The following is a 24,860-nucleotide window of genomic DNA, read 5'->3' on the forward strand; positions in this document are numbered from 1 at the left end:
GGAGGAGAGGACCGGCATGGAGAGTGGAGGAGAGGACCGGAGTGGAGAGTGGAGGTGATGACCGCAGAGGAGAGAGAAGGAAATGACCGGAGAGGAGAGAGGAAGAGATGACCAGAGAGGAAAGTGGAGGAGATGACCAGAATGGAGGAGATGACCAGAGAGGAGAGTGGAGGAGATGACCCGGAGATGAGAGTAGAGGAGACGATCAGAGAGGAGGAGATGACGGGAATGGAGGAGATGACCGAAGAGGAGGAGTGGAGGTGATGACCGGAGAGGAGATGACTGGAGTGGAGAGTGGAGGAGATGACTGGAAAGGAGAGTGGAGGAGATGACCGGAGAGGAGGAGATGACCGGAGAGGAGATGACCGGAATGGAGGAGATGACCGAAGAGGAGGAGATGACCGGAGAGGAGGGGTGAGGAGATGACCGGAGAGGAGAGTGGAAGAGATGACCGGAGAGGAGATGACCGGAGAGGAGATGATCGGAGAGGAGAGTGGAGGAGATGACAGGAGAGGACCGGAGAAGACGAGATGACCGGAGAGGAGATGCCACTTTTTCATCTCTCTCGCTTTTCTTCCTCTATCTCTCAGAGTCTGGGAGTGAGGCAGTAACACACACCGATACTATACTTATCCCCACTGATTGTTTTTGTGTTTTAACTTTAATCTCATCGTTGGCCCCAGCTGGCTCTGGTTAGCTCCATCAAGTCAGATTTCCCCCCAGACACACACACACACACACGGGTCGGCAGATAAACGGTGGACTGCTTCATCTCCAATCAGACCTCATTACACCAGGACTGCTGCATGGAAATACAATAACTCCTCTCCATCTCTCTCCCTCTCTTCTCCTCATTCCTTCCACTCATCTCTCTCACCCTGGTAAAGAGCTTGTACTGGTTGTATGGCCCTGCTATAGATCAAGGTGCTGTGAAACCCTATACACTACACACTGAGTGTCCCTCTTCATTACCCCCTCGCTGGGTTGGCCTGAGAGAGAGAGAGTGTGGTGCCGAGTGCGCAGCTGTTGTCAGTCTATGTTTATAGTTAAGCCACATTGGATTTAGAGGAGACATCGTCATTAGTTGCTCACACAGATGATCCGGCTAGCTGTTGAAAATCCACCACACCATCCTCTCTAGTACACTAACACTCACAAACATAGGGTGCAATTTGGGAGGTAGTCTATCTACCCATAGGGCTCATCTGGTCAAAATGAGTGCACTATATTGGGAAGGGGTGCCATTTGGGACAGAACCAAACACATAAACATACCTCTGGACCTTGATCTCTGAACTAAATCCCAAAACAGGATATTATTACCACAACTTAACCCCAAAACAAGCTAAGTGCCCCTTCGTAACGTAAGTTATCCACCAAAGGGAAAGGGACGGTCATACGCCAGAAAACACTTCACTAAGAAAACTGCATATCAACTCAAACTGTATTTGTCACATGCGCCAAATACAACAAGTGTAGACTTTACTGTGAAATGCTAACTTACAAGCCCTTAACCAACAGTGCAGTTCAAGAAGAAGAAAATATTTACCAAGTAGACTAAAATAAAAAGTAATAATAAAAAGTAACACAATAAGAATAACGAGGCTATATACAGGGGGCACCAGTATCGAGGCAGTGTGCGGGGGTTCTTCACGACTTCCTTGGCATGTTTGGACCATGATAGTTTGTTGGTGATGTGGACACCAAGAAACTTGAAACTCTTGACCTGCTCCACTACAGCCCCGTCGATGTTAAAGGGGCCTGTTCGGCACGCCTTTTCCGGTAGTCCACGATCAGCTCCTTAGTCTTGTTCACATTGAGGGAGAGGTTGTTGTCCTGGCACAACACTGCCAGTTCTCTGACCTCCTCCCTATAGGCCGTCTCATCGTTGTCGGTGATCAGGACTATATATAGGGCAACAGTGAGAGAGGGCTAGGCTCAGCTTAACAGACTGGTGGTAGTGTGTGTATGTATGCATGGTGCTATTTGGCTGTGAAGGGGACTTTCACTACAGTCAGGCCACATCACATCAGGTCACTCCACTCACTCATAGGACCACTACCTTTTTACTGGAGCTGAGGTGCAGCATGTGTTGACATTAGCCTGCTTGGAGTGTGTGAGTGCCAGCATGTGTTGACATTAGGGTTGCAAAATTCCGGGAACTTTCAATAAATTCCCTGGTTTTCCATAAATCCTGTTTGGAGGATTCCAGATTCCTGTTTCGGGAAACCTCCTACCAGGATTTCCGGAAGTTTTGCAACCCTAGTTGACATACACACGTCTGACTTGATAGAAGACAAAGACACGAACGAGATCCATCCAACATACTCCTATGGAACATTCCACAGCACGTCTGATACCTAACACCACAGGTCTGTACCCCCCTCATAGTCCCCTGCTGTCCCTTCACTTCAGGGGACACAACTACAGGCCACAGACACACATGCTCTCTGGTCTGGGACACACTGCCACCCCTCACCTCTTCTTTCCCTTTCCACTCCTCCCAGAGTGTGCAAACAACAGCAGGCTAAAGACTAGGAGGACACAACAAGGCTGTCTGCTGGCCATATCAACTATTATATAGAGCCTGTAAAGTAGCTACAATCATTCAGAGCCTGCTCCCCAAATGGCACCCTATTCCCATAGGACACTGGTCAAAAGTAGGGCACTATATAGGGAATAGGGTGCCATTTGGGATGCAAACTGGGTCTAAATGGCCGGGAGGAGGGAGAAACAGCATCTTGTACCATTGATTCCGAATCAGCTTATAGGTAATAATACGGCAGTGATTTAAACAGAAGTGGAACATGCTATATGAAAGGTTCATCCTAATATCACTAGCTATACCCTGAATGAGTCCATTTAGAGAAGAGGGGAAAAACAACAACACTAGAGCCGGTGTATGAAAATGACACTGAAGCGAAGGGGGCTCCATCATAGCTGGTTGTCTGAATGTAGCCATTTAGAGTGATGGTTTGGCGTTGATTTTATACAGTCAAGCAGGGCCATGACATTTGATATGATGACATGTTATTAGTGGGAGGCTGTATCCATGGGACATGTTTAAGAACAGTGCTATGTTGGTCTAATTCGGTGGTGTCAAACTCATTTTTCCGGGGGGGCCGCATTTGGTCTCCAACGAGCTCTGGAGGGCCACCCTGAAAATTGGTTATATTTAAAAAAATAGTCCATAAATACAGGGCTCCTTCAGAAAGTATTCACACTCCTCGACTTTATCCACATTTTGTTGTGTTACAGACTGAATTTAAAAGGGATTCAATTAAGATATTTTTGTCACTGGCCTGCACACAATCCCCCTTAATGTCAGTGGAAATATGTTTTTCGAAATGTTTGCATGTTAATTAAAAATGAAAAGCTGAAATGTCTTGAGTCAATAAATATTCAACTCCTTTGTTATGGCAAGCCTAAATACGTTCAGGAGTAAAAATGTGCATAACAAGTCACATAATAAGTTTAAATAATAGTGTTTAACATGATTTTTTAATGACTACCTGATCTCTTTACCCCACACATTCAATTATGTGTAATGTCCCTCAGTTGAGCAGTGAATTTCAAACAAAGATCAGGGACGTTTTCCAATGCCTCGTAAAGAAGGGCACCTATTGGCAGATGGGTTAAAAAAAAAATTAAGCAGACATTGAATATCCATTTGAGCAGGGTGACTTTAATAATTACACTTGGGATGGTGTATCAGATGGTGTATCAGTTGCCGGAGAGGAAGGAAACTGCTCAGGGATTTCACCATGAGGCTAATGGTGAATTTAAAACAGTTACAGAGTTTACTGGCTGTGATAAGAGCAAACTGAGGATGGATCAACAACATGGTAGCTACCCCACAATACTAACCTAATTGACAGAGTGAAAAGAAGGAAGGCTGTACAGGATACAAATATTCCAAAACATGCATCCTGTTTGCAACCAGGCACTAACTACTTTAGTAACCAGGCACTAAAGTAATACTGCAAAAAAATGTGGCAAAGCAATTCCCTTTTTGTCCTGAATACAACATGTTATATTTGGGGCAAATCCAATACAACACATTACTGAGTACCAGTCTACATATTTTCAAGCATCGTGGTGGCTACATCATGTTATGGGTATGCTCATAATCATTAAGGACGGGAGTTTTTCAGGATGAAAAATAAACAGAATGGAGCTAAGTAGAGGCAAAATCCTAGAGGAAAACCTGGTTCAGTCTGCCTTCCATCAGACACAGAGATGAATTGACTTTTCAGCAGGACTAAAACACAAGGCCAAATCTACACTGGAGTTGCTTACCAAGAAGACTGAATGTTCCTGAGTGGCCCAGTTACAGTTTTGACTTAATATACTTGGAAATCTATTGCAAGGCCTGAAAATTGTTGTCTAGCAATGATCAACCAATTTGACAGAGCTTGCATAATCCAGGTGTGCAAAGCTCTTAGAGATTTACCCAGAAAAACTCACAGCTGTAATCGCTACCAACGGTACATCTACAAAGTATTGACTCAGAGGTGTGAGATATGACTTAATTTGCAAAAATGTCTAAAAACATGTTTTCACTTTGTCAATATAGGGTATTATGTGTAGATGGGTGGGAACAAATATCTATTTAATCAATTTTGGCTGCAACACAACAAAATGTGGAAAAAGTTAACGGGGTATGAATACTTTCTGAAGGCACTGTAAAATGTATATACACATAACTAAGTTGCTTTGGATGATGGCGTCCGCTAAATGGCATTTAGAATTATTATTGTTCTATCTCTTCTCACCACTCCTTACTTCTTCCTCACTCTATCCCCTATTCTCGCTCCTCGCCTCTTCTTTCCTAGAAAGCCTGTGTGCTTTCTGGGTACAGATCTGACATGTGAAGACAGCCCTGACTGGGCCAGCTCTTACACCCCTGAAACACTGTTTCAGCAGCTCCACTCCTTAACGCAACCTGTCCATTATGTACCCTATCACTAATTCATACCACATCTTTAATTGATACACAGACACACCATTACACGCATGTACAGTGCCTTGACTTTCTCCACATTGTTATGTTACAGCTTTACACTAAAATGTATTAAATTGTTTTGTTTCCTTATCAATCTACACACAATAATGACAAAGCATAATGGACAGGTTGCGTTAAGGAGTGGAGCTGCTGAAACAGTGTTTCAGGGGTGTAAGAGCTGGCCCATGACAAAGCAAAAAGGTTTTTAGAAATTATTGCTAATTCATAAAAAATAAAGAACTGAAATATCATATTTAAATAAGTATTCAGACCCTTTACTCAGTACTTTGTTGAGGCACCTTCGGCAGAGATTACAGCATCGGGTCTTCTTGGGTATGACGCTACAAGCTTAATACACCTGTATTGGGGAGTTTATTCCATTCTTCTCTGCATATCCTCTCAAGCTCTGTCAGGTTGGATGGTGAGCGTTGCTGCACAGCTATTTTCAGGTCTCTCCAGAGATGTTTGATCGGGTTCAAGTCCTGGCTCTGGCTGGGCGACTCGAAGACATTCAGAGACTGGTCCCAAAGCCACTCCTGCGTTGTCTTGGCTGTGTGCTTAGGGCCGTTGTCCTGTTGGAAGGTAAACAATGGCCACAGTCTGAGCTCCTGAGCGCTCTAGAGCAGGTTTTCATCAAGGATCTCTCTGTACTTTGCTCCATTCCTCTTTCCCTCGATCCTGACTAGTCTCCCAGTCTCTGCTGCTGAAAAACATCCGCACAGCATGATGCTGCCACCACCATGCTTCACCGTAGGGATGGTGCCAGGTTTCCTCCAGACGTGACGCTTCGCAATCAGGCCAAAGAGTTCAATCGTGGTTTCATCAGACCAGAGAATCTTGTTTCTCATAGTAGCAGAGTCTATAGGTGCCTTTTGGTAAACTCCAAGCGGGCTGTCATGTGCCTTTTACTGAGGAGAGGTTCTTGGTCACCTCCCTGACCAAAGCCCTTCTCCCTCAATTGCTCATTTAAGAATGATGGAGGCCACTGTGTTCTTGGGGACCTTTAATGCTGCAGACATTTTTTGGTACCCTTCCACAGATCTATGCCTCGACACAATCCTGTCTCAGAGCTCTAAGGACAACTCCTTCAACCTCGTGGCTTGGTTTTTGCTCTGACATGCACTGTCAACTGTGGGACCTTATATAGACAGGTGTGTGCCTTTCCAAATCATGTCCAATCAATTTAATTTACCACAGGTGGACTAAAATCAAGTGTATAAAAATCTTAACGATGATCAATTGAAACAGGATGCACCTGAGCTCAATTTCAAGTACCATAGCAAAGGGTCTAAATATCTATGTAAAAAAGGTATCCGTTTTATATTTTTATTGAATCCATTTTAGAATAAGGCTGTAATGTAACAAAATGTGGAAAAAGTCCAGGGGTCTGAATACTTTCCAAAGACACTGTATGTGTGTGTCTGAGAATGTGAGTCATGTTTGAGTGCCTCTATACGCACATACAGTTGAAGTCAGAAGTTTACATGCACTTAGCTTGTAGTCATTAAAACTCATTTTTCAACCACTCCACAAATTTCTTGTTAACAAACTATAGTATTGGCAAGTCGGTTAGGACATCTACTTTGTGCATGATACAATACATTTTTCCAACAATTGTTTACAGACAGATTATTTCACTTATAATTCACTGTATCACAATTCCAGTGGGTCAGAAGATTACATACACTAAGTTGACTGTGCCTTTAAACAGCTTGGAACATTTCAGAAATTATGTCATGGCTTTAGAAGCTTCTGATAGGCTAATTGACATAATTTGAGTCAATTGGAGGTGTACCTGTGGATGTATTTCAAGGCCTACCTTTAAACTCAGTGCCTCTTTGCTTGATATCACGGGAAAAATCCAAAGAAATCTGCCAAGACCTCAGAAAAACAATTGTAGACCCCCACAAGTCTGGTTCATCCTTGGAACCAATTTTTCATCTGTACAAACAATAGTACACAAGTATAAACACCATGGGACCACGCAGCCCTTATACCGCTCAGGAAGGAGACGCATTCTGTCTCCTAGAGATGAACGTACTTGTGTGCAAAAATTGCAAATCAATCCCAGAACAGCAGCAAAGGACCTTGTGAAGATGCTGGAGGAAACAGGTACAAAAGTATCTATATCCACAGTAAAACAAGTCCTATATTGACATAACTTGAAAGGCCGCTCAGTAAGTAAGAAGCCACTGCTCCAAATCCGCCATAAAAAAGCCAGACTACAAAGATCATACTTTTTGGAGAAATGTCCTCTGGTCTAATGAAACAAAAATAGAACTGTTTGGCCATAATGACCATCGTTATGTTTGGAGGAAAAAGGGGGAGGCTTGCAAGCCGAAGAACACCATCCCAACCATGAAGTACGGGGGTGGCAGCATCATGTTGTGGGGGTGCTTTGCTGCAGGATGGACTGGTGCACTTCACAAAATAGATGGCATCATGAGGGAGGAATATTATGTGGATATATTGAAGGAACATCTCAAGACATCAGTCAGGAAGTTAAAGCTTGGTCGCAAATGGGTCCTCCAAATGGACAATGACCCCAAGCATACTTCCAAAGTTGTGAAAAAATGGATTAAGGAGAACAAAGTCAAGGTATTGGAGTCACAAAGCCCCCATCACAAAGCCTTGACCTCAATCCCATAGAAAAGATGTGGGCAGAACTGAAAAAGCGTGTGCGAGCAAGGAGGCCTTCAAACCTGACTCAGTTACACCAGCTCTGTCAGGAGAAATGGGCCAAAATTCACCCAACTTATCGTGGGAAGCTTGTGGAAGGCTACCCGAAAAGTTTGACAAAGTTAAACAATTTAAAGGCAATGCTACCAAATACCAATTGAGTGTCTGTCAATTTATGACCCACTGGGAATATGAAAGAAATTAAATCTGAAATAAATAATTCTCTCTACTATTATTCTGACATTTCACATTGTTAAAATAAAAAACAGGGCTCTTCTGGATCATCCAAATGCTCTCTAGCAAACTTCAGACGGGCCTGGACATGTACTGGCTTAAGCAGGGGGACACGTCTGGCACTGCAGGATTTGAGTCCCTGGCGGCGTAGTGTGTTACTGATGGTAGGCTTTGTTACTTTGGTCCCAGCTCTCTGCAGGTCATTCACTAGGTGTGAATCGTGTGGTTCTGGGATTTTTGCTCACTGTTCTTGTGATCATTTTGACCCCACAGTGTGAGATCTTGCGTGGAGCCCCAGATCGAGGGAGATTATCAGTGGTCTTGTATGTCTTCCATTTCCTAATAATTGCTCCCACAGTTGATTTCTTCAAACCAAGCTGCTTACCTATTGCAGATTCAGTCTTCCCAGTCTGGTGCAGGTCTACAATTTTGTTTCTGGTGTCCTTTGACAGCTCTTTGGTCTTGGCCATAGTGGAGTTTGGAGTGTGACTGTTTGAGGTTATGGACAGGTGTCTTTTATACTGATAACAAGTTCAAACAGGTGCCATTAATACAGGTAACGAGTGGAGGACAGAGGAGCCTCTTAAAGAAGAAGTTATAGGTCTGTGAGAGCCAGAAATCTTGCTTGTTTGTAGGTGACCAAATACTTATTTTCCACCATAATTTGCAAATAAATAAATAAAAAATCCTACAATGTGATTTTCTGGATTTTTTTTTCTAATTTTACAGGCCTCTCTCATCTTTTTAAGTGGGAGAACTTGCACAATTGGTGGCTGACTAAATACTCTTTTGCCCCACTGTATATATAAACATATGTACATATAGGTGTGCTTGTGTTTGAGTGTCATCATAAATGAGTGCTTAAGTAAATATACAGGAGGTATATACTACATTAGTGCATTTATTATTAATCTACTCATGCTAGGAGAAAGGCTGTATGGTTCCAGATGGATGTGAGAGTCATAGGTTTAAACAGGGAAGTCAGAGTAAAAAGATATAGGTAGTAATCATTCAAACAGACTAAGTGGAGAACGACTCGGAGACACCTCGGATACAGAGCCCTTTTCCTAAATTCCACTCCTCTAAAATGCTTCCCGGTTTAAAAGTGTTTCACCGCTGTCTTGTCTAGACAACCCAAAACAGACCTGGAACATCACATACACATTTGTAAGATGTGCTTCCCACTCTCCACATCGCAATCTCACTCTCTCTACCTCTCCATCGCCCTATTTCTCATTCCCTCTCTTCATCTCTCGCCCTCTTTCTTCCTGAACTCTCACGGCGTCGCTCCCCTGAGCAAGCTGTTAAGTGCAGTCTAAAAAAAATCTCCACAAAAAGCCCATTTGCAGAAGGCTAAGACACTCTGCCCTCTCACACGCACACTGTTTGTTTTACTATCCTTGTGGGGACCTAACAATAGAGTCCCATTCAAAATCCTATTTTCCATAAACCTAACCCTAACCATGAACCTAACTCCTAACCCTAACCATGAACCTAACTGCAACCCTAACCCTAACTGCAACCCTAACTTTTCCTTGTGTGGACAAGCAAATTTTCCTTGTTTTACTATCCTTGTGAGTATTTCTGGTCCTCACATGATAGTAAAACTAACCCCCCCCCCCCCCCCCCCTTAGGCTAGCAGGGCAGAGTGGCAGAGGCAAATGGGCAAATGATACAATGACATCCAGGCCCAACGTATCAGTGGAGGAGTGCAAAAGAGAGGGAGGAGAGGAGAGAAAAGGAAGAGGGGGCATAAGCGGTGGCGGCTCTGAATACAGGAATTATTCTTCATCGTCTCACACTGTCGCCGCGGATTACTCTCACGCTCTCAGCTGGCTGCAGAGAGTTAGAGATAGAGGAAGAGAAAGAGATAAAAAGAGAGAGATGAAGAGAAAGAGAGGAAGAGAGAGCGACCTGCCAGTGAATGGAGGAGTGCTGAGGGGCAGAAATAATGACATTGCTCTTCTTTCACACTCCCATCTTTTTCCTCTGCACCATACTCTTCAGCCTCAGCTCATGTCACTTTCACTTTTCTTTCCCAGGGTTCCCTTCTTTTTTTATATTTTCTTTTAGCAGCTCAGCTGAATGTCTTTCAGTGGTACAGAGTGCACTCAGTGTCTTTCTCTGTCTATAGTGAAGCAGGTTAGAACAAGGCCCAGTGTTTCTCTGTCTCTATTGAAGCAGGTTAGAACAGGGCCCTGGGTTTCTCTTTCTCTATTGAAGCAGGTTAGAACAGGGCTCTGGGTTTCTCTGTCTCTAGTGAAGCAGGTTAGAACAGGGCCCTGGGTTTCTCTGTCCCAATTGAAGCAGGTTAGAACAGGGCCCTTGGGTTTCTCTTTCTCTATTGAAGCAGGTTAGAACAGGGCCTTGGGTTTCTCTTTCTCTATTGAAGCAGGTTAGAACAAGGACCTGGGTTTCTCTTTTCCTCTAGTGAAGCAGGTTAGAACAGGGCCCTGGGGTTCTGTCTCAAGTGAAGCAGGTTAGAACAGGGCCCTGGGGTTCTGTCTCAAGTGAAGCAGGTTAGAACAGGGCCCTGGGGTTCTGTCTCAAGTGAAGCAGGTTAGAACAGGGCCCCGGGGTTCTGTCTCAAGTGAAGCAGGTTAGAACAGAACCCTGGGGGAAGGTGACAAAATGATAAACTAATAGTTTTCAGTCAAGTACACAAATGGAGTGTGAGAAGGACAGAGGGGTGTGCGTGTGTGACTGGGTGTGGCCGCTGGTTAAGCCAACAGGTCTGTTCCCAATGGTCTAAAGCCACGTCTCCAAGTGCAAAAAGAGGTGAAGTGAGAAGTGAGTTGATGTGTTGTACGTGTTTATAATCCTGCGTGAGTGTGTGTATGTATGTATGTATGTATGCAAACTGGAACCAGGAGGGAGTAATGATTGATTGGCAAAGTGGGACCTTCTACCCCACCGTGATAATGTGGTGGTCTTCTGTGTGTGTGTGTGTGTGTGTGTGTGTGGTGGACCGCTGTGGTGTGTTTTGTTGGTCTTGCGATGGATATCTCTGTGTTAAAACAAGCCTTGGTAGAAAGGAACCCAGTCAGTCACATAATTGACCTGGTAGTTTCTGCGAATGGCTACAAGAGGCTGTCCAAGTCAAACAGGAGATAGGAGCATCATTACCAAACCTACAGTAGAGAACAATAGAGGTTTTCACAGAGCTAACCAGAGGGTTGGAGTCTAGAGTCTAGCATCCACACGCCTTAATATGCCCAATTCATCAGACATTATGAAACAAACTTCATGAAATGATTCACATATACTGGCCCCAAGAGGTGCATTCAAGTTCACATGCAATGAGTGCTCTTTCTAGACATCCAGGCAGTAAAGAGTATTACTGTAAAATCAGATTGAAAAGCAGACCACTAAAGTAAGAGGTGTGTGTGTGTGTGTGGCAAGAATCTGTATAGATGGAAAGGCCCTGTGCCCTTCTAACCACTCTGTTTCTCCATAAGTGGGACCCATAGACCTAGCTCTCATAGTCTGTACTTTCATTGGTCTCCTGACAGGTCCCCAAACACACTGGAACGTACCACTCTCTTTGGTAGGGAGGAAATCCTCACTCCACACCAACAGATTACATCAACTGCTTGCTTTCTTCCAAACCACCCCCACCCACCCACCCACAGTACTGTACATACATACAAAAACACAGTGCTACATGTGGTGGCAGAGGCTAGGTTTTCTGTACCACGATAACATCGGACAAGAGATGGAGCTCCTCCAAAACCTACACGCAATCCGGTGGAATCAACCAGCCAAATCCACACTCCAATAGTACATGGAAGTAGGCCTAATTAAGTAAATCATAAACCTATGTGGACCGCCATCTGACAATTTGATAAATAATTAGAACATAACAAGTTCCTGCTACACACAGGGCCTGGTGGTGAGTGACATACTTCCTGGGTTTGGAGGGTCACACACTTTATTGAACACAGTGCACAAGCACATGCACACTGAGTGTACAAAACATTAGGAACACTGTCCTAATATTGAGTTGCACCCCTTTTTGCCCTTAGAACAGCCTCAATTCATCAGCACATGGACTCTACAAGGTGTCGAAAGCGTTCCACAGGGATGCTGACTCATATTGACTCCAATGCTTCCCACAGTTGTGTCAAGTTGGCTGGATGTCCTTTAGGTGGTGGACCATTCTGGATATACATTGGAAACTGTTGAGTGTGAAAAACCCAGCAGCGTTGCAGTTCCTGACACATTCAAACCAGTGCGCCTGGCACCTACTACCATACCCTGTTCAAAGACACATACATTTATTGTCTTGCCCATTCACCCTCTGAATCCATGTCTCAAGGCTTAAAACCCTTCTTCAACCTGTCTCCTCCCATTCATCTACACTGATTGAAGTTGATTTAACAAGTGACATTATTAATCATTTTTATTTTATTGTTATTTATTTTTACTCCTTTTTCTCCACAATTTCGTGATATCCAATTGGTAGTCACAGTCTTGTCCCATTGCTGCAACTCCCGTACGGACTCGGGAGAGGCGAAGGTTGAGAGCAATGTGTCCTCCAAAACACGGCCCTGCCAAGGCTCACTGCTTCTTGACACACTGCTCGCTTAACCCGGAAGCCAGCCGCACCAATGTGTCGGAGGAAACAATGTAAAACTTGTGACAGAAGTCAACGTGCATGTGCCCGGCCCGCCACAGGAGTCGCTAGAGCACGATGTGAAAAGGACATCCCGGCCGGCCAAACCCTACCCTGCCCCGGGCGATGCTGGGCCAATTGTGCGCCGCCTCATGGGTCTCCCGGTCGTGGTTGGCTGCGACACAGCCCGGGATCGAACCCGGGTCTATAGTGATGCCTCTAGCAGTGCCTTAGATCGCTGCGCCACTCGGGAGGCAAAGAGTGACATTATTAAGGGATCATAGCTTTCACCTGGATTCACCTGATCAGTTAATGCCAAAATCAAATAAAATCTTATTTGACACATGCGCCAAATACAACAGGTGTAGTAGACTTTACAGTGAAATGCTAACTTACAAGCCCTAACCAACAATGCAGTTAAAAAATATAAAAATAGTAGGAAATAAAAGTAACAAATAATTAAAGAGTAGCAGTAAAATAACAATAGCGAGGCAATATACAGGGGGAACCGGTACAGAGTCAATGTGCGGGGGCACTGGTGTCAAGGTAATTGAGGTAATATGAACATGTTGGTAGAGTAATTAAAGTGACTATGCATAGATAACAACAGAGAGTAGCAGCAGTGTAAAAGGGGTAGTCTGGGTAGCCATTTGATTAGATGTTCAGGAGTCTTATGACTTGGGGATAGAAGCCTCTTGGACCTAGACTTGGCGCTCAAGTAGCAGAGAGAACTATCTATGACTAGGGTGGCTGGAGTCTTTGATTATTTTTAGGGCCTTCCTCTGACACCGCCTGGTATAGAGGTCCTGGATGGCAGGAAGCTTGGCCCCAGTGATGTACTGGGCTGTACGCATTACCCTCTGTAGTGCCTTGCGGTCGGAGGCCAAGCAGTTGTCATACCAGGCAGTGTTGCAACCAGTCAGGATGCTCTCGATGGTGCAGCTGTAGAACCTTTTGAGGATCTGTGGATCAATGCCAAATCTTTTCAGTCTCCTGAGGGGGAATAGGTTTTGTTGTGTCGTCTTCACGACTGTCTTGGTGTCCATGGACCATGTTAATTTGTTGGTGATGTGGACACCAAGGAACTTGAAGCTCTCAACCTGCTCCACTGCAGCCCCGTCGATGAGAATGGGGGCGTGCTCGGACCTCCTTCTTCTGTAGTCCACAATCATCTCTTTTGTCTTGATCACGTTGAGGGAGAAGTTGGTGTCCTGGCACCACACGGCCAGGTATCTGACCTCCCTATAGGCTGTCTCATCATTGTTGGTGATCAGGCCTACCACTGTTGTGTCATCGGCAAACTTAATGATGGAGTTGTGCCTGGCCGTACAGTCATGAGTGAACAGGGAGTACAGGAGGGGACTGAGCACCCAACCTTGAGGGGCCCCCGTGTTGAGGATCAGCGTGGTGGATGTGTTTGTTACCTACCCTTACCACCTGGGGCGGCCATTCAGGAAGTCCAGGATCCAGTTTCAGAGGGAGGTGTTTAGTCCCAGGGTCCTTAGCTTATTGATGAGCTTTGAGGGCACTATGGTGTTGAACGCTGAGCTATACTCAATGAATAGTATTCTCACATAGGTGTTCATTTTGTCCAGTTGGGAAAGGGCAGTGTGGAGTGCAATAGAGATTACATCTTATCTGTTAGGGAGGTATGCAAATTGTAGTGGGTCTAGAGTTTCTGGGATAATAGTGTTAATGTGAGCCATGACCAGCCTTTCAAAGCACTTCATGGCTACAGACGTGAGTGCTATGGATCGGTAGTCCTTTAGGCAGGTTACCTTAATGTTCTTGGGCACAGGGACTATGGTGGTCTGCTTGAAACATGTTGGTATTACAGACTCAGGCAGGGAGAGGTTTAAAATGTCAGCGAAGACAGTTGTCAGTTGGTCAGTGCATGCTCGATGTACACATCCTGGTAATCGATGGATTACCCTGGCCCTGCGGCCTTGTGAATGTTGACCTGTTTAAAGGTCTTACTCACATCGGCTGCGTAGAGCGTGATCACACAGTCGTCCGGAACAGCTGATGCTCTCATGCATGTTACAGTGTTACTTGCCTCGAAGAGAGCATATAAGTAATTTAGCTCATCTAGTAGGCTCGTGTCACTGGGCAGCTCTCGGCTGTGGTTCCCTTTGTAGTCTGTAATAGTTTGCAAGCCCTGCCACATCCGACAAGCATCGGAGACGGTGTAGTACAATTCGATCTTAGTCCTATTTTTGATGGTTCGTCGGAGGGCATAGCAGGATTTCTAATAAGCTTCCGGATTAGAGTCCCGCTCCTTGACAGCGGCAGCTCTACTCTTTAGCTCAGTGCAGATGTTGCCTGTAATCCATGGCTTCTGGTTGGGATATGTACGTACGGTCACTGTGGGGATAACGTCATCGATGCACTTATTGATGAAGCCAGTGACTGATGTGGTGTACTCCTCAATGCCATCGGAAGAATCCCAGAACATATTCCAGTCTGTGCTAGCAAAACAGTCCTGGAGCTTAGCATCTGCTAGTGGTTAGAGCGTTTGGCCAGTAACCGAAAGGTTGCTGGATCGAATCCCAGAGTTGACAAGGTAAAAATGTGTTGTTCTGCCCCTGAACAAGGCAGTTAACCCACTGTTCCCCGGTAGGCCGTCAATGTAAATAAGAATTTGTTCTTAACTGGCTTGCCTAGTTAAATAACATTTTACAAAATCGGACCACTTTTTTATTAACCGATACACTGGTGCTTTCTGCTTTAATTTTAGCTTGTAAGCAGGAATCAGAGGATATAATTATGGTCAGATTTGCCAAATGGAGGGTGGGGGAAAGCTTTGTACACGTCTCTGTGTGTGGAGTAAAGGTGGTCTAGAGTTTTCTTCCCTCTGGTTGCACATTTAACATTTTTCTATTAGATTTTTTATTTCAACTTTATTTAACCAGTTAGGCCAGTTGAGAACAAGTTCTCATTTACAACTGTGACCTGGCCAAGCAAAGCAGTGCGACACAAACAACAACACAGAGTTACACATAGGATAAACAAACATACAGTCAATAACACAATAGTAAAATATATATACAGTGTGTGCAAATGTAGTAAGATTAGGGAGGTAAGGCAATAAATAGGCCGTAGTGGCGAAGTAAATTACAATTTAGCAATTAAACACCAGAGTGATAGATGTGCAGAAGATGAACGTGCAAGTAGAGATACTGGGGTGCAAAGGAGCAAAAAAAAAAATTATATAAATAACAATATGGGGATGAGGTAGTTGGATGGGCTATTTACAGATGGGCTATGTACAGGTGCAGTGATCTGTGAGCTGCTATGACAGCTGATGCTTAAAGTTAGTGAGGGAGATATGAGTCTCCAGCCTCAGCGATTTTTGCAATTCGTTCCAGTCATTGGCAGCAGAGAACTGGAAGGAAAGGTGGCCAAAGGAGGAAAAGCATGCTGGTGGAAATTTGGTAAAAGGGATTTAAGTTTCCCTACATTAAAGCGTAGCATAAGAGCATTTTCCTGTTTGCTTATGGCGGTATACAGCTCATTGAGTGCGGCCTTAGTGCCAGCATCGGTCTGTGGTGGTATGTAGACAGCTACAAAAATACAGATGAAAACTCTCTGGTTAAAGTTGTAGTCGGAAGTTTACATACACCTTAGCCAAATACATTTGAACTCAGTTTTTCACAATTCCTGACATTTAATCCTCGTAAAAATTATCTGTCTGACTGTTAGGATCACCACTGTCTTAAGAATGTGAATTGTCAGAATAAATAGCAGAGAGAATGATTTATTTCAGATTTAATTTCTTCCATCACATTCCCAGTGGGTCAGAAGTTTACATACACTCAATTAGTATTTGGTAGCATTGCCTTTAAATTGTTTAACTTGGGTCAAACGTTTCGGGTAGCCTTCCACAAGCTTCTGAAAAGGCGTGTGCGAGCAAGGAGGCCTAGTAACTCAGTTACACCAGCTCTGTCAGGAGGAATAAGTTGGGTGAATTTTGGCCCATTCCTCCTGACCGATCTGGTGTAACTGAGTCAGGTTTGTAGGCCTCCTTGCTCGCACACACGCTTTTTCAGTTCTGCCCACATATTTTCTATGGGATTGAGGTCAGGGCTTTGTGATGGCCACTCCAATACCTTGACTTTGTTCTCCTTAATCAATTTTGCCACAACTTTGGAAGTATGCTTGGGGTCATTGTCCATTTGGAGGACCCATTTGGGACCAAGCTTTAACTTTAACTGATGTCTTGAGATGTTCCTTCAATATATCCACATATCCTCCCTCATGATGCCATCTATTTTGTGAAGTGCACCAGTCCATCCTGCAGCAAAGCACCCCCACAACATGATGCCGCCACCCCTGTGCTTCACGGTTGGGATGGTGTTCTTCGGCTTGCAAGCCTCCCCCTTTTTCCTCCAAACATAATGGCCAAACAGTTCTATTTTTTTTAGACCAGAGGACATTTCTCCAAAAAGTATGATCTTTGTCCCCATGTGCAGTTGCAAACCGTAGTCTGGCTTTTTTATGGCGGTTTTGGAGCAGTGGCTTCTTCCTTGCTGATCGGCCTGTTAGGTTATGTCGATATAGGACTCGTTTTACTGTGAAAATAGATACTTTTGTACCTGTTTCCTCCAGCATCTTCACAAGGTCCTTTGTGTCTCCTTCCTGAGCGGTATGACGGCTGCATGGTTCCATGGTGTTTATACTTGTGTACTAATGTTTGTACAGATGAACGTGGTACCTTCAGGCATTTGGAAATTTCTCCAAAGGATGAACCAGACTTGTGGAGGTCTACAATTTTTTAACTGAGGTCTTGGCTGACTTCTTTTGATTTTCCCATGATATCAAGCAAAGAGGCACTGAGTTTGAAGGTAGGCCTTGAAATACATCCACAGGTACACCTCCAATTGACTCGAATGATGTCAATTAGCCTATCAAAAGCTTCTAAAGCCATGACATCATTTTCTGGAATTTTCCAAGCTGTTTAAAGACACAGTCAACTTAGTCTATGTAAACTTCTGACCCACTGGAATTGTGATACAGTGAATTGTAAGTGAAATAATCTGTCTGTAAACAATTGTTGGAAAAATAATTGTGTCATGCACAAAGTAGATGTCCTAACCGACTTGCCAAAACTAACAATAAATTTGTGGAGTGGTTGAAAAATGAGTTTTAATGACTCCAACCTAACTGTATGTAAACTTCCGACTTCAACTGTAGATAGTGTGGTCTACAGCTTATCATGAGATACTCTTTCTCAGGCGAGCAAAACCTCGAGACTTCCTTAGATATCGTGCACCAGCTGTTGTTTAGAAATAAACATAAACTGCCACCCCTGGTCTTACGAGAGGCTGCTGTTCTATCCTGCCGATACAATGTAAAACCTGCCAGCTGTATGATGTTCATGGACAGAGCAGGTGATCCTAATGTTTTGTACACTCCGTGTTTACGCACGTACACATAAACATGCTCGTGCGCTCACACACCCACAGTTTGTATCCATTATTTTTGGATGCTGATGAGGATACACTGTAAATATTAGCGTTAACATGTGATGACTGGTTGACAGAGATAGTTGCATGTCAGATATATAGCAGACACCAGTTCCCTTACAATGGCTCTATTAACATAGGTCAGGATCCTGAACGTGGCCTCCATAAACACTGGCCTGACACTGGCTGAGGACAAAGGCTGGACTGGGTTATGTTATACTGGGGTTGGGCTGAGAGTAGACTAGTGCTGGAATATACTAAACCTGACTAAAACAGGGGTCCTCTTCACGGCTCCAATGGAATTCATGTTGGGGTTGCACCATTAAGCAAAACCACATCAGCAACATTATGTTGCAAGCGCAAATCTAATTCCTGGAAGAGTATGTTTAGGAGTCAGTGCAGGGGCTTCCTGTCCCACCCCCTCCTTATATCCCTCTCTCTCTCCATCTATCCATCTCTCTATCTGTGTCACCTGCCCCTGGCTGTGGCGTCAGTAGGTCTCTGGCTGTGCCTGAAAACACAAATCTGTGTGACTACAGGCTTTGTTCTGAGCGTGAGCCTGAGTGTGTGTGTGTGGGGTTGTGTGTTGAGGGGGAAATGTCAAAGAGGGTGATTTGTTCCATCATCCAGCATTCCAATACCGCGTCCCTCTGTGTGTGTGTGAAAGCCGGACAGAGAGAGAATCTGTGTATGAGTGAATCCTTCAGGTCTAGGCCAATGGGGCCTACAGTATGTCTAAGGATAGGGGAAACTGGGCCCTGCACGTGGAGACACTCTCTAAGCTATACACCATCTGGTCCTGCCCATCAAAGGCCTCTCTCTCTATGAACCGAACACACATGTACACGTTCTCTACATTACAGTCAGCCATCAACCAGAGGTCCATATTAGATTTGCCTCCATTACGTCCCAGTTATTCCCTGCTTGAAGCTTGGTGCCACTGTCACACAAAGACAGCCTGAATCCCAAATGGCACCCTATTCTATATAGTAGGGCCCATAGGCCTCTGGTCAAAAGTAGTGCACTACATAGGGAATAGGGTGTCGTTTGGGACTTATTCACAGTCAGACAGAATGGATGTGCATGTCTCAGACTCCGCTGCATTTGCCCCCCCCCAGACAATATTTAGCCCATTCCTCTATGTCTCCCTCTCTCAAGAAAGGGTTAAGTTCATGTTTATAGGAAGGCCCAAGGCAGAGGAAAATGGGGGAGATTGGATGTAATGTGATCAGTAATTAATTTTGTGTTGCATTAGAGGGGGCTGTAGCCGTAGCGATGGATGGACAAGCGCAGACTACAAGTGTCCGGGAGTTGGCCCCTAATCTAATGACGAGCAGAGTCACAGAGACAGGAGCAATTATAGAGGGACAGAGAGAGAGAGAGAGAGAGAGAGAGAGAGAGGGACAGAGAGAGAAAGGGACAGAGAGAAACAGAGAGAGACAGAGAGACACAGAGAGAGAGAGAGACACAGAGAGAGGGACAGAGAGAAACAGAGAGAGACAGAGAGACACATAGAGAGAAAGGGACAGAGAGAAACAGAGAGGGACAGAGAGAGAGAGAGAGACAGACAGAGAGAGAAAGGGACAGAGAGAAACAGAGAGAGACAGAGAGAGAGGGCGTGAGAGGAGGGGGCGAGGGAGTCCCAAAGAGTGTCCATTCCATGTGACTGCCATTGCTGCTGCAGGGGCCTCTGTAAATTAATAGGTCCAAACAAGATTATGTCGTAAAAGATGGGCAACGAGAGCGAGAGAAAGAAAGGGATGATAGAGAGAGACGGATGAGAGCAGAGCGAGACCGAGAAGGGTGAGAGAGAAGGGGATGAGAGGAGGGGTGGGGGGGGTAGTCGATGCTAAACACATTAGGGCCTTGTGACCCTTTGCCGCTCTAGCTCCCAGTGGCAGTCTCCTCTCCCTAAGAGAAACCCCTCCTCTCCCACCATTAAAATCACAGGATCTCTTGTTCACTTAAGGAGAGGAAGAGCGCTGCCGCTTCCTAAATGAGTTAAACATTTGGATTGTCTGAATGGCTGACACACACGCAGGCCCATACACAAATATACACCCGCACACTTTTGAAAACTAGCTGCTGCAAAACCAAACAAGCATGATTAAGAGTAGCGGTTGAAAGATAGTAAATGAAAGTTCAAAAAGTTACGAAAATGAAGTTGACCACTATCACATTTCACAGTTTGAGAGAATGAATGGTCAGTAAATTGTTGGAAAGATTGAAACCACGACATTATTAATGATGACAAATTATTTATGAGTCTGTGTGTGTGCACGCGTTTGTGTGTGCGCACGCATGCGCATGTGTGTATATGTGTGTGTGCGTGTCTGTGTAAGTGTGTGTTTGTGTGTTTGTGACTGACCGGTAGCCGAGCCCACTATGTCTCTGGATGGTGACTCTGACATGGCGTCTGCCAGCCTCTCTCTCAGCCCCTCCTCGGTGGACTCCACAGAGCTCATGTGACGCAGGCCAAAGCTCTCTGGCCAGCTTCCACACACCTCCAGCAGGGTCACACTGCGGTCAAACGTCCCTGGAACAACAAACACAACCATTTATAGACTATCAGCACAACACAACCACAAACACAGTCAGTAGAACCCCGAAACATGGTCAGTTAAGGTATATATGTATAACCACACAGATGGTCAAGTGGAGTCCTGACCTCAAACACCACCTACTGTGCTGTTTTCTTCAAATCTCTACCCCTGAAATGGAAAGTCCTATCACCAGCCTCCGTGTCTGTCTCCATCTATCTCTGGGTCCCAGACACTAAAACAACTGATTCAAACAATTACTGTCCCCCAAATTTAGCCAATTCCCTCACTCCCCCTGTATTTCAGGATGTGATGAACACTGAATTAAGTCAAGAGATTTAGTAGCTGGGACGAAGGCTTCAGACACGACTGACTACGGCCCTGGTTAAAGGGATACTTGGGGAGTTTAGGAATGCGGCCCAGTCATTGGGTTAACACTAGTTAACATTATCTGGTAAAACTACCTTCATACTGGACACGGAGACATAAAAATGGTTTCAAAACCCCAAAGTATCTCTTTAAGTCCAGCAAATGGAAAAGTAGGCCTTGTTGTTTGTTTAGTCCAAGGTGGGTGTCTTGTTGGAAAACACAGTGTACGTGCAGAGAGGCACTCTCTCTTCTGTGGGGTATTAACAGCCCCAGAGTAAATATGGAATGCAGACACACAGGCATGAACAAGATGTGTATGTTTCTTTAGGCCAGCCTGGTGCTTTTTAGGATACCACAGGGTTTTCACTGTATCATTAGAAAACACAGCAGTGAATTGGATGGAGGGATGAGATCAAACAAGGGAAGAGGAGAGGTCCTTTTTTCCTGGAAAGTTAAGAAGAGCCACTGGACTGATAAACAGAGCGGAAAGACCGAGAGAGAGGGAGAGATAGAGAGAGAGATGTATAAAAAGACAATGACTGATAGAAAAGGAGGCATGACAGAGCAGAGGAAAGAAGAATGCAAAACAGAGAAGGAACTAGAGTGAGAAAACACCAGTAAAATGCTGGAATGATCTTTATCATAAAAGAGCCTCCCTAGACTTGCTGCTATTTTTTGTTTGTCTGGTGGTTGTGGTTTGGTGGTTGTTATTTGGTTGGTCTCTCTCTACACTGACACCCAGTCCCCTGGTCCAGACTGGGTCTGTGTTATCAGAAGGAGCAGTGACAGTGGACCCTTTGATCTCAGAGCTAAGTTCAGTGTCTATCTAGGCCCTTGGTGTATGGAGACCTGGCCAGCCTCAGCCACACTCCGGCCCACTGACAGGCTTTAATGCTGGGGCGAGAGCCCGCACGGGCCGCCCTGCCTGGCCTGGTTCTACACACAGATAAGAGGGACCAGGTCTCCACTTGGCTATCTGCTGTTAGACACACACTGTCCCGGGGAAGCCAGGAGACACTGATAACTTTAACACTACTTCATAAAACAGCTGTGTGTGTAGGTGATTCCTCAAAGGAACCCCCCCCCCCCCCCTCCTTGCCAGCAGGCCCACTATCAAAGCCATGGCCAAGAGCCTGTGTGTGGGGTGTTGGTGTGTGTGGGTGAGACAGAGAACAGTAGCCCTGTGTGTGGGGTGTTGGTGTGTGTGTGTGGGTGAGACAGAGAACAGTAGCCCTGTGTGTGGGGTGTTGGTGTGTGTGTGTGAGGGTGAGACAGAGAACAGTAGCCCTGTGTGTGGGGTGTTGGTGTGTGTGTGTGTGTGTGGGTGAGCCAGAGAACAGTAACCCTGTGTGTGGGGTGTTGGTGTGTGTGTGTGTGTGAGACAGAGAACAGTAGCCCTGTGTGTGGGGTGTTGGTGTGTGTGTGTGGGTGGGTGGGTGAGACAGAGAACAGTAGCCCTGTGTGTGGGGTGTTGGTGAGACAGAGAACAGTAGCCCTGTGTGTGGAGTGTGTGTGTGTGTGTGTGTGGGTGAGACAGAGAACAGTAGCCCTGTGTGTGGGGTGTTGGTGTGTGTGGGCGGGTGGGTGGGTGAGACAGAGAACAGTAGCCCTGTGTGTGGGGTGTTGGTGTGTGTGTGTGTGGGTAAGACAGAGAACAGTAGCCCTGTGTGTGGGGTGTTGGTGTGTGTGTGTGGGTGACACAGAAAACAGTAGCCCTGTGTGTGGGGTGTTGGTGTGTGTGGGGGGGTAGGTGAGACAGAACAGTAGCCCTGTGTGTAGAGTGTTGGTGTGTGTGTGTGGGTGGGTGAGACAGAGAACAGTAGCCCTGTGTGTGGGGTGTTGGTGTGTGTGTGGGGTGTTGGTGTGTGTGTGTGTGTGTGGGTGAGACAGAGAACAGTAGCCCTGTGTGTGGGGTGTTGGTGTGTGTGTGTGGGTGATACAGAGAACAGTAGCTCTGTGTGTGGGGTGTTGGTGTGTGTGTGGGTGAGACAGAGAACAGTAGCCCTGTGTGGGGTGTTGGTGTGTGTGTGGGGTGTTGGTGTGTGTGTGGGGTGTTGGTGTGTGTGTGGGTGAGACAGAACAGTAAGCCCTGTTTGTGGGGTGTTGGTGTGTGTGTGTGTGGGGTGTTGGTGTGTGTGTGGGTGAGACAGAGAACAGTAGCCCTGTGTGGGGTGTTGGTGTGTGTGTGGGGTGTTGGTGTGTGTGTGTGGGGTGTTGGTGTGTGTGTGGGTGAGACAGAACAGTAGCCCTGTTTGTGGGGTGTTGGTGTGTGTGTGTGTGGGGTGTTGGTGTGTGTGTGGGTGAGACAGAGAACAGTAGCCCTGTGTGTGGGGTGTTGGTGTGTGTGTGGGGTGTTGGTGTGTGTGTGGGTGAGACAGAGAACAGTAGCCCTGTGTGCCATACTAGCGCTCTTGAAAGGGACATGACGTTATTATAGTTACCAAGCTGTTGATTTGATGTTTTACAACAGTGTGGAATTACAGTTTTGACCCTTTAAACAACCCCCGGCCTTGCTGTGAATGTGAACCGTGTGTGACGTTTAGTGAGCTAGTTCATTTATTTACATGGGCTGAGTACGTAACGGGTGGAATTGAGGTGTGAGAGCTTGAGTTAGCCTGTGTCAGCGTAAGAGTAAGTGTGTCCTGAATTCACTGTCACAGCACTCCAGATGCTCTATGGATACTTCCTTCACAAAGCTATTAACCCATTAGTCTCAATTAACATGATGGAAGGTTCCTAATGGTACGAACTAATTTCTCACACCCACGCCTGGGGTTCACGTCAACCACTACAGAGCAAAAACACTAACCACAACACGGAAACAGTCCTAGCCAACTACAGTCCTAGCCAAAAGTTTTGAGAATGACACAAATATTAATTTTCACAAAGTCTGCTGCCTCAGTTTTTATGATGGCAATTTGCATATACTCCAGAATGTTATGAAGAGTGATCAGAAGAATTGCAATTAATTGCAAAGTCCCTCTTTGCCATGCAAATTAACTGAATCCCCAAAAACATTTCCACTTCATTTCAGCCCTGCCACAAAAGGACCAGCTGACATCATGTCAGTGAATCTCTCGTTATCACAGGTGTGGGTGTTGACGAGGACAAGGCTGGAGATCACTCTGTCCGGCTGATTGAGTTCGAATAACAGACTGGAAGCTTCAAAAGGAGGGTGGTGCTTGGAATCATTGTTCTTCCTCTGTCAACCATGGTTACCTGCAAGGAAACACGTGCCATCATCATTGCTTTGCACAAAAAGGGCTTCACAGGCAAGGATATTGCTGCCAGAAAGATTGCACCTAAATCAATCATTTATCGGATCATCAAGAACTTCAAGGAGAGCGGTTCAATTGTGGTGAAGAAGGCTTCAGGGCACCCAAGAAAGTCCAGCAAGCGCCAGGACCGTCTCCTAAAGTTGATTCAGCTGCGGGATCAGGGCACCACCAGTACAGAGCTTGCTCAGGAATGGCAGCAGGCAGGTGTGAGTACATCTGCACGCACAGTGAGGCGAAGACTTTTGGATAATGTCCTGGTGTCAAGAAGGGCAGCAAAGAAGCCACTTCTCTCCAGGAAAAACATCAGGGACAGACTGATATTCTTCCAAAGGGCACAGGGATTGGACTGCTGAGGACTGGGGTAAAGTCATTTTCTCTGATGAATCCCCTTTCCCCTACCATCAGTTCTGTGTCATGCCAACAGTAAAGCATCCCGAGACCATTCATGTGTGGGGTTGATTCTCAGCCAAGGTAGTTGGCTCACTTACAATTTTGCCTAAGAACACAGCCATGAATAAAGAATGGTACCAACACATCCTCCGAGAGCAACTTCTCCCAACCATCCAGGAACAGTTTGGTGACAAACAATGCCTTTTCCAGCATGATGGAGCACCTTGCCATTAGGCAAAAGTGATAACTAAGTGGCTCGGGGAACAAAACATCGATATTTTGGGTC

The 24,860-nt window shown here is 45.5% G+C and overlaps 1 protein-coding gene across 7 annotated transcripts in view; it reads right to left on the minus strand.

Annotated features, from left to right (window-relative positions):
• The window catches only part of LOC139385673 (BCAS3 microtubule associated cell migration factor-like), a 342,007-nt gene that overhangs the window by 7,807 nt on the left and 309,340 nt on the right, over positions 1 to 24,860 (minus strand). For all 7 annotated transcript variants that reach the window (XM_071130934.1, XM_071130936.1, XM_071130935.1 and 4 more), the window contains one exon: positions 20,366 to 20,533. In XM_071130934.1, the coding sequence (XP_070987035.1) occupies positions 20,366 to 20,533 (168 nt within the window). The remainder of the gene's footprint in view (positions 1 to 20,365; positions 20,534 to 24,860) is intronic.

This window comes from Oncorhynchus clarkii, chromosome 27 (assembly GCF_045791955.1).
Source record: "Oncorhynchus clarkii lewisi isolate Uvic-CL-2024 chromosome 27, UVic_Ocla_1.0, whole genome shotgun sequence".
NCBI classification, from domain to species: Eukaryota; Metazoa; Chordata; class Actinopteri; order Salmoniformes; family Salmonidae; genus Oncorhynchus; species Oncorhynchus clarkii.